Here is an 11,280-nt window from a genome sequence, read left to right as displayed (position 1 = left end):
TTCTGTTGGTAGGATTCTTGCGTTTGCCTTTCACCATCTTTTGCTTTTTGGTGTTAGATGTTCTTAGTATCTGTGGCTAGAGCTTGTCCTGTCCCTGCCGCCCTGCAAGTGCCCTGCGGCTCGTGAGGCCTGTTACTCCGAGCTGGCTGCTCTGGTCACAGAACTTCACCGGAGAGAAATTGGGGGATCCCGCCCGGGTATCTGGCTTAAGGCGCTCTCTGGAGGTAGGCCCTCCACTTGCAGGGAAGGGGCAGAGAAGGATGCTGTTCCTCCTCTCTCACTAAGAAGCTGAGAGGATCCTGTCCCTGCTGCCCTGTGGCTCCCCTGGGAGTCGTGGGGCCTGTGCCTCCTGGCCGGCTGCTGAGGTCTCAGAAACTCACTGGATAGAAAATCTAATTTGCGAATCTTAACTCTCTTCTATACCTATTATTCTCAGGTTTGATCTTCTCATTGTGTCCTGGATTTCCTGCATATTTTGGGTTAGGACCTTTTCATATTTTCTTTGATTGTTGTATCAATGTTTTCTATGGTATCTTCTGCACCTGAGAGTCTCTCTTCTGTCTCCTATATTCTGTTGGTGATGGTTGCATCTATGACTCCTGATCTCTTTCTAGGTTTTTAGCTCCATGGTTGTTTCCCTTTATGATTTCTTTATTGTTTCTACTTCCATTTTCAGATTCTGAATGGTTTTGTTTAATTCCTTCACCAGTTTGGTTGTGTTTTCCTGTAATTCTTTAAGAGATTTGTGTGTGTGTGTGTGTGTGTGTGTGTGTGTGTGTGTGTTTCATCTTTAAGTGCTTCTACCTGTTTACCTGCATTCTTCTGTATTTCTTTAAGGGAATTATTTATATACTTTTTAAAATCCTTTATCAGCATCATGAGATGTGATTTTAAACCCAAATATTGCCTCTCCAGTGTGTTGGGACATCCAAGACTTGCTGTGTTGGGAGGACTGGGTTCTGATGATGCCAAGTAGACTTTGTTTCTGTTGATAAGATTCTTGTGCTTGCCTTTTACTATCTGTTTGTCTCTGGTGTTCATTGGTCTTGCTGTTTCCAGCTGGAGCTTGTCCCCCCCTTGTGGGTCTGTAATCCTGTGTTAGCACTCCTGGGAGACTTGCTATCTCCTGGTAGAACCTGTGCACAGAGTGCTGTGGGACAGCCTTAGCTCTGGGTGCAGATGGAGACCCAAAGGATCCTGTCCCAGCTGCTTGACTATTCCTGTGTCCTGTGTACTTCTGGCAGGTCCCACTTTAGACGGTTATTGGAGAGAAAGCAGAGATCTTATTTACTCTTAGTCTGGGAATAAAAGCACGCTTTACACTTTCTAGATTATTATTTTTATTTTTTGAGAAAAATAAAAGATCCTTTTTGAGAAAGGATCACAGACAGCTTGACTCTTGGGAGTTCTGACACCATCAGGATCACAGGAAGGACATGCTCCAGTCAGATAATTACAGATAATTCTTATGACTATTAGGCATTTTTTCATTGCTCTTGAGATTGCCTTGGGTAAGATTTTCCCTATACCTGGCCAAATCAATAATCTTCAATAACTCCCCAGCCCCATTGCACTCAACTGGATACAGCTTATGTTCTCCAGGCAGGCATTTATTTTATTTCTTGCATTCATACTATTTTTAAATTATAATAAGGCTTCAATGAATATTCCTTTGAGCAGTGCTATTTTAGAGTTTACAAATAGAAAACTTCTAGAAATAGAATTGTTTTCTTAAAATGTAAATGAGTGTATATAGCATTTTTAAATATTTTTAGTTATCATGGAAAAAATAGATTTCAATCTGACTTTAATATATAGGATTAAATGATTTCTAGAGAACACACCCAGGATCAGAGGTGAGGACGACACAACATCTGTCCCAACACCGGGCGTAATTGGGATCAGTGGGACCAGGCACACAGGAACTCCACCAGCCCAGTGGCTCAGATTTCTTCTGGTCTGTCTGAGCTGGTGTAGCCAGTCCCACAACACCCAGAGGAAGCTTCACTTCCAGGCGCTCTAACAAGCCCAGGGTCACAGGATCCCAGAATCACAGGATCACAGAGACAGCTTGATTCTGAGGAGTTCTGACACCATCAAGATCACAGGAAGGACAGGCTCCAGTCAGATTTAGCAAGGGCAGGTAGCACTAGAGATATCCAGATGATGCGGGGCAAACGAAAGATATAAGCAACACAAACCAAGGTTACTTGGCATCATCAGAATCCAATACTCCCACCACTGGAAGTCCTGGACACACCATCACACTGGAAAAGCAAGATTCAGATATAAAATCACTTCTCATGATGATGATACAGGACTTTAAGATAGACATAAATAGCACCCTCAAAGAAATACAGGAGAACACAGGTAAACAGCTCGAAGCCCTTCAACGGGAAACACAAAAATCCTTTAAAGAACTACAGGAAAACACAATCAAACAAGTGAAGGAAATGAGCAAAACCATCCAGAATCTAAAAATGGAAATAAAAACAATAAAGAAATCAGTAAGAGAGACAACCCTGGAGATAGAAAACTTAGGAAAGAAATCAGGAATCATTGATGCAAGCATCACCAACAGAATACAAGAGATAGAGAGAATCTCAGGGGCAGAAGACACCATAGAAAACATTGACATAACAGTCAAAGAAAATGCAAAAAAAAAAGCAAAAAGCTGCTAACCCAAAACATCCAGGAAATCCAGGATGCAATAAGACCAAACCTACGGATAATAGGAATAGAAGATAGTGAAGATTCCCAAGGTAATGGACCAGTAAATATCTTCAACAAAATTACGGAAGAAAACTTCCCTAACCTAAAGAAAGAGATACCCATGAACATACAAAAGCCTACAGAACTCCAAATGGATTGGACCAGAAAAGAAATTCCTCCCATCACATAATAATAAAAACACCAAATGCACTAAGCAAAGAAAGAATTTTAAAAGCAGTAAGGGTAAAAGTTCAAGTAACATATAATGGCAGGCCTATCAGAATTAAACCGGACTTCTCACCAGAGACTATGAAAACTAGAAGATCCTGGGCAGATGTCATACAGACCCTACAAGAACACAAATGCCAGCCCAGGCTACTATACCCAACAAAACTCTCAATTAACTTAGATGGAGAAAACAAGATATTCCATAACAAAACACAATTTACACAGTATCTTTCCATGAATCCATCCCTACAAAGGATAATAGATGGAAAACATCAACATGAGGAGCAAGAAATTAATCTTCCAACAAACCCACACAAACCTAATTCCATCTCTTACAACAAAAACCACAGTAAGTAACAATTACTTTTTCTTAATATCTTAATATGAAAATTGAAATTACCAACATATCCTAATAGATTGAAATCCAAAAATATGAGGAATTGGAAATTTATTGACTCTCATCCAAAGGTCTCTAATTTGGTAATTGGAGAAATAGGTCCAATATTGTACAATCCATATACACTTTCAGCTTGTTTGTTTATGACAGTGTCTTGCTGTGTACAACATAAAGGTCTTGAGATCTTGCTTCTCCTATCTCAGCCTCTCTATTAGTAGTATTGTTTATTTCATGTTTTTACACTATACCATGTTTTTCAGAACTGCTTATATACTTTAAAAGTATTTATATACCCAAAAGAAATACAGATAATTAAATCAGGAGGGGGTTTGTAAGAGAACAGAAAAGAGTAAGACTGAATGCTTTGCTTGACGTTTGTAATTCTTGTATCAAGTTACCACAGTAATAGCCAAGATTTTAAGCTCTACTAAATATAAAATAAACAAACAAACAAAAACACTTTATATACTTATGTTCATTGAAGAAAATATTCGTAGTTATGTATTATTTTGAAATATACAGTTAATACTTTTGGAGTTATTTAAAATTTATATTGAGAAAAACATATGTATTTTCAGTATTGCCATAGACAAGCATCTATATAAGATTGTTGTTTCATATCAAACAACTTTTATAATACTCATTTTTATTGTTACAATATTTTATAAATTTTAAAGAATATGACAAAAAGATATTGTAGGTATTGAAGGGGGTCTCTGGGAGGAGTTGGGGTACAAAAGGAAAACAAAATGTCATTTAATTCTATTTACTTAAAATATATTTTTAAAAGTTAAATTCAGATAAATTGAAATCATGTAACTTTTCTCATTATAATGCAATAAAATTAAAAAAAAAGAGATTTCTAGGTTTTTCATTTTTAAAAACAAACAACTGGGTGTATCTGTAAGAGTGTTTTGAACCAGGGGGCTGAGTAATGAAGACCTATCTTTATAGTGGAAGCTTGGCATCATTAGAGCCACTGAAACACTGCCGAGTAGAGCTAGTGGAGGAAGCACATCCCTCTCCTCTGGAGCGCATCACCTTGACCTGCTCTTGATGTCAGAGCCCTTGGCTCTCTTGCATTTCACCAAGAGCTCATAGTCCTTTTGCTTTCAATCTTTCTGCAAAAATCCAGTAATATGTTTTTAAACATTAGTTGTGCATGCTCTGCTTCCTCTGCTGAGACTTCAAGGGTGCAAACATTTTTATTACCATTTCTGCTTCTTCCTCTGACTATTTTATTCTTTACTTAATATCATTTGTTCCTGGCTAATTCATCCCCTATACCAAAGAGACATAATATTTTTGCATTTAAATCTATATTGAATTGAGAACTGATCTTTTTGTTTCATTTTTTTTTTAATTTATCTTTTGCAAAGTTTTAACAATTCAGTTGAGGCAAAGAATTTTATTTTGTTTCAATTGATACTTAATATTTTGTTGTCTATTTTTATACCTAGACTTTGAATAGCCTAAAGTATTGTATATGTATAGGTTTAAGTAATCTAAAATATTTAAAAGGACTCATTCTCTTTGGAATTAGAGTAGTTTGTTTTTATTTCATTTTCTCCTTTTTCTACTTCTTTTCATTTTTTACAATAAAATATGGGTAAAGGAAGAAAAGGGATGGTGTTCATAAACTGAGTTTTTTAAACAGTGGCTTTGTGGAAATGAAGTTTGTGTTGTCATTGTGGCCAGGGCCAGCCAGCTGAGGTTGAATGATTCCTAGTTTAAGAACATCCTCTTCTGTCATTTGAACAAAGCAGTAATTTCTGATCACATAATAAACACATCATGTGTATTCTTTCTACTAACTTAGAAATTCCCCAGTATTTCATTTGTGACTGCCAATTGGGTTTATGGTGACATAATGAGTTGTATCTCGTGTATCTCAACACATTTGAGAACATACTTTAACATAATGATATTTTCTATGAAATTATAGATGAAATTATAGATTTGCATAAATGAAATTCATTCCTTCACTCATTGCTTCATTTATTCTTTGATTAGCACATTCTTCAAACAGCTGTTTCTACATCAGGTATGTATTGTATATGGTTCATGAAATGATAATGAAAGTTATGATCTTCGTTATCAATGAGAAAACATGATCTACTCTCAAATATTGCCAAGTTTTAATGATAAAGAGGGAGAAATTGTATTATCTTTATCTTTATAAAATCTGCTTACTATTTGTGTGTATGTGTGTGTGTGTGTGTGTGTGTGTGTGTGTGTGTGCGTGCGTGCGTGCATGCATGAATGCATGTTGATTTGTGTGAAGTATGTTGGGAGTACCATGAGAATGCATGTGGAGGTCACAGGAAAACATTATGGCAGCATGGTGTGGATTCTCTTCTTCCTCTGATTGGACTCAGACCCTCAGGATTGCACATAGCTCTTCACCTGCTGACCCATCTTCCTAGCTCATTCTGTTTTGTAAATTTCAAGATTAAGAGATATTTGAATGTAGGATTATCCACATAAAATGCCCTAAGTCTGTTTCCTGTTTTTCTACTGACAGCATGTTATTATAAAACAAACATCAATAGGCTAAATAATCATTTCTAACATTTTATTAGTTTACTACTTAGTCAAGTAAGTGATTACTTTAGACACACTGTCTGTGGGTCATTGGTATGGCAAAGCAATAAAAAGTGTAAAATTATAAGAATGCATTTACTGTGTTCACTGTAGAAAATATTTTAATCCTGGCCCAAGGTGATTACGTTCTTGGATGAAATATATATATTTATAGTCTTTATATTTACAATAAGTCTTAAACAACACAAGAGTTGGGCAGTTGCTTGCCCTTCATGTTCTTAGAGTCTATTTTTCTATAGATAACCCTAAATTATTACTTTTTATTATTTTTCATTTGGGTTCCTCTTAACTTCAATTAGCTAGCCCTCAGGGCCATATTTTTATGGCTCAACTAATCCATGACATCTTTTCCTTCCTCCTCTCCTGCACCTTCTTCTCAAGGTCTTCTTCTCCTGCAAAGCCAGCAAAACTCCAACTGTCTCTTCTGCTCAACTATTGGAAATTGGCATCTTAATTTATCAATCGGAATTAACTAGGGGACAGTGTCATAAGGGTTACATGTAGTAGACTCTAGGTCTTGAAAGCCCACACTTAGCATTATAATAAACAGTAAAATAAATAAATAAATAAATAAATAAATAAATAAAAATAAAAGGTAAAAGACAAAACCGCAACACGTGTATGTTCAGTATTTGTTTCTTTAGTGTTTTTTAATGAGATATTTTGAGTATTTGAGAATTTTTGTCTTGTATATTTGGTTATTGTAGTATTTGCTCATTTTTAGCATTTGAGAGTTTCAATTTTAATTTCACAGTATGTTTCCATTAAAAGGAGTTTATATATATATATACATATTTATACGTATTTATATGTATATATACATATATTTATACATATATATATATATATATATATATATATATATATATACTAATTGTTTTCACTTTTAGTTTTCTTCTTGGCGTGTTTCTCATTTAAAATATAAATTAGTTCAAATTATACATATGTATATATATATATATCATTATTTTGACATAGTCTGTGTTTAATTGACTATAATATTTATATTTACAATAGTTCTGACAGCTTTGAATATATTCTTTCTTGTTGGTGTTTGCCAATCAGTTTCATTAGATGCTGATTTCTGGCTCTCCTCTTTATGCATCCATGTGACTATACTCACTTGTTCACTTGGTCATAGCCCCCATTCTCTAGGATGAACTTATATCCTTAGAGTACTTAAATGACTTGCTACCAGACAGGCACAATATACTCATTTATGACACATGCATAAAACATGTACAGACTACACTATTATAATATGATATAATTGTAATATAATATCAAAAATAAAAATATTAAAAAGTTGCTAACAGTAAATTATAAGCAATTTCCTCGTAATCATTATTTTTAAAGTTATTTTCTTTGAAACTAGTATTTGATTCACAAACAATATGTTAATATACTTTTTGGACCTTCTTGACAGTACATTTAAACTTTGCTCCATCAATTTCCTCCCTGCAATCCCATCCATTTTTTCTGTCTTCCATCACAGTTTGTTCCCCACCTTTGAGCTTTGCATTTGAGAGAAATAAATTTAGTGCTTCTCCATCTGGATTTCAATTGCTAAAGTTTATTTAAGTACTTGAGAAGGTTGCCAAGAATGCAGAGCTCTTTGCTTGCTCAGCTGAGACTATCTAAAGCCAGTGAGCTTTCCAGCTCAACAGGGTTGAAGAGGACAGGACTGCAAACTGCCTTACTGTAAACAGTTGACATTAAAAAGCTTCATCCACTTAGCTGATGTTCAAAAACATCATATTGCAGCTTTTTCGGTTTCTTTTGGAGAGATTTTAGCAATGAATAGTATGTATGTTATCTCTAAATCAGCTAATATTTTATAGTAAATTTCCATGCTAAATAACATGATGAAAAGTATGATCCTGAGATATGAAATCAATTATATAATGGAATTAAGAGACAAAACACTTTAAGAAAGTCACTTGAAACTCAGGTTTATCAATGGTAAAGCCATATCTAAATAAAGTACATAATAAAGTTTATTATTGATTTTATTTTTTCAATTTTATCTTTATGCTATATGGGTAGATATAGAGATAGATATAGAGACATAGAGATTAGTTATAGAGTGCACAAGCCTCTGTTTGGGGCTTACATACTACTGCAGCATATGGAGGTCAGAAGTCCGCTTCAGATACTTCTTTTCTTTCATCAGGTGTATCCCAGGGTTCAGGTTTGAACTCATGTTATTTTTTTATTTGTTTGTTTGGTTTGGTTTTTGTTTTTTTTTTTCAATCATACTCTGGTTCTTAGTCCTAGCTATAAAGTGCTTTTCCTCTCTAAGCTGTCTGATTGGCCTGAGACTCTTATTGTTTTTTGTTTGTTTTGTTTCACTTGAAGCGTTTGTTGAGTTTGTCCTTTGACAATGTCAGACATGTATAATGAGCATCCTTAGAATCATTCCACAATCTCCCTTCCATTTTTTGACACCTAGCACACAAAAAGCAGCCTGTCTACATTCATGACTTTTGGGGGTTGTTAGAGACTCAGTGAGTTTAGTCACTCTAGACCATGATCATCTTTGTTACCATGGGTTTGAAGCTGTCTACTGGAGCCTGGTGGGATCACTAATGGGTACCCACCTAAAGACAGTAACTACCCTGTCCTTAGTGATGGGATCACTAATGGGTACCCAGCTAAAGACAGTAAGCACCCTGCCCCTAGAACCGCTCAGTAGCCAATAGGTCTAAACTGAAGAGCAATCTCCATAATCTCCTCCAGGAGACAGAAAGAAAGTACCTTTTCAAAGACATGAGTGTTACTCAAAAATTTTTAAGAATATGAATAGCAATTGGTGAGTGTTTTCTAGATATTTATGTGCTTCATTATAATTTGAATATCAGCCTTCAATAGGTTTTGCAATAAGCAAAGTAATATAGCCAGTGCTCTGCTAGATAACAAATATAATGCAATATGCATCATTTCCTTTGGAGTTTATGAAACTTTTTGCACAATTCCCTACAGGATGAGGAAAAAAATCAAAAATCTTTGATATGCAGTATGAGCAATTCCCAAAAGAACTCACAAGGCCTGTTTTTGTTTATTTTTGCTCTGAGTATGCAAATGAATTCCTTATCTTTATCTTTATTCTTCTCACAAACATCCATCGGCAAGTCAGAAGATAGTCTTACTTATGAATTAATTTTATTCTTTCTTATTAGGAGAGTCAAATATGGGTTTTGAAATAAAAAATTATAGACACTAAACTCACTGATTCTCTAAGTAGCAACTAAAGTTCTAAGAAATTAGACAATGGTATAAGAAAACTTCTTTTGAGCCAAGTATGGTGGCTCACACCTATAAACTTAGCCCTGGAGAAGCCAAGGCAGGAGAACTATGACAAGGTCAAGGTTGGCTTGGGCTGCAGAGTGAGACTCAAAACCACAAACAAAAACCTTTTGACAGCACATAAACATCAAATGCAGTTAAAACATGTTCTTAAAATGCTGTATCCCACATGCTAGAAAATGTTGAAAACATGTAAAGTTGCATCAAACATTCAATATTTCTTGAGATATATTCATGTTTTTAATCATACACATGAAGAAAGTTGTATATTAGTTTCATAATGTAGTATTTTCACTTGGTTTATTATCTATCATCTCAAGCCTCAAGACAAATAAGTACGCAAACTGACTTATATGTTAAAAATAATTAAGTAAAGTTCTTACCTACATGTGGGACCAATATTCTCTATTACACAAGTGCCACCATTTCTGCAATAATGTATTGGACACTCTGAAAAAGAAGCATCATAAATGCCACAGTTAATTATAAGCATTGTCGTAAGAAAGAAGGACATATTAGTAGTAGCTATTGCACTATACTTTATCTCTGAGTATAACCAGCTTCTAGGTTACTAAAAGCTAGAAAATTTTCATGTACACATTTCTCACTTCCAATCTGACCAGGACTCCCTGGTGTTCTAGATGGTTGTTGCTCTCTTATGTATCTGGGTGACTTACTATAAAAGAAGAAATTTCCCCCTAGATTAGGTACAATCTATTTATCTCTGAGACATCTGCAAGACATATTTTTGACCACCCTCAGAGTTTATGTTACTGGACCATCTCTTACATGCCATAGAAGTCTCTGAGTTATGGCAGATTAATATTTTGCATGAGTGGTCTGGCCCTCTTGTGCATACATACACTCTGCCTTTGTGTCTATGAGTGATGCCAACATAAGTTCACATTGTCCCACTCACCCCAGGCACTGTTCTGTCATTGCAGGCACTACTCTCTATTTTGCCATGGGCATTTATTTTCTAAGATGGTCTGCAGCAGGGTAAATACTTTAAAATTTTAAGCCATATGCTTTCACATGTTTTCTACTGCAGAAGTTCTTTTTGTCCTTTGCTCCTCGTGGTACATGGATTCACACTGTTTCTCTGATGCTCCAAGGATGGTCGACATTTCTGTTTCCCCAGCTTGCTTCTCCCATCTTTTAAAAAATATAGCCATTCTTTTGGGATACCATTTCACCCTGCTTGGGCTATTGTAGCTGTAATTTTTGATGGGAAATTCTATCACTTTTAAATTTTAATATAAGAATACAACAATTTTATTCTGACCACCTGTTAAATATCTGCCACTGAGCTAGACCCTGGGAATGTCATAAGTAATAATTCTAGCAACTTAATCCACTTGAGGCTTTCATTACTAGAACCAGCCATCTGAGTTGGAATCTTAGGTCAATTGATATTGAGACTGTTGTTAACATCTTTGTGTGCTTCCATTCTACTAAACAGAACTAAAAAGACTTATTTTAAAGTTGTATGAAGGGTGTCTGAGAATACCTTATGACAGTATTTGTTTTATAAGTGATGAAATCATAAAATTATGCAGGCATGAAGCCAGCATGATGGTCTAGACTTACTGAGCAGGCAAATAAGTAAGTAAAGCCCCAAATATATTCTACCGAGAGCAGCATCTTAGACGGACATAGAAAACAGATAGGAGTATCAAGGATGGGACCTCAGCAAAATCAGGGAATTCTTTGCACATCAGAGTCAGTGTTTTCTTATGCCAGCAATCATATGCTTTGGGCTGTAAGCGTAGAGACTGCTAGGCTTAAATGAATTCAGTATGGAAGATATTCATCATGATTGGATTTGTGATAATATGAGAGTCAGATATACAGTAGCTCAGAGCATATAGATTCATGGAAGCTAGGACTTTAAGAAAGAACTTGGCATATTGAAATCTCCCACTACTATTGTGTGCTGTGTAATGTGTGCTTTGAGCTTTAGTAAGGAACATTACTTCATTGCTGGTGGGATTGCAAACTGGTACAACCACACTGGAAATCAGTTTGGCAGT

General features: G+C 35.5%; 1 protein-coding gene across 1 annotated transcript in view; it reads right to left on the bottom strand.

Annotated features, from left to right (window-relative positions):
• Window positions 1-11,280, bottom strand: part of Malrd1 (MAM and LDL receptor class A domain containing 1) — a 694,431-nt gene that overhangs the window by 91,230 nt on the left and 591,921 nt on the right. The window contains exon 35 of the mRNA XM_031373295.1: window positions 9,631-9,697. Within this exon, the coding sequence (XP_031229155.1) occupies window positions 9,631-9,697 (67 nt within the window). The remainder of the gene's footprint in view (window positions 1-9,630; window positions 9,698-11,280) is intronic.

This window comes from Mastomys coucha, unplaced genomic scaffold (genome assembly GCF_008632895.1).
Source record: "Mastomys coucha isolate ucsf_1 unplaced genomic scaffold, UCSF_Mcou_1 pScaffold15, whole genome shotgun sequence".
Taxonomy (NCBI): domain Eukaryota; kingdom Metazoa; phylum Chordata; class Mammalia; order Rodentia; family Muridae; genus Mastomys; species Mastomys coucha.
This window is presented reverse-complemented; position numbering and strand designations above follow the sequence as displayed.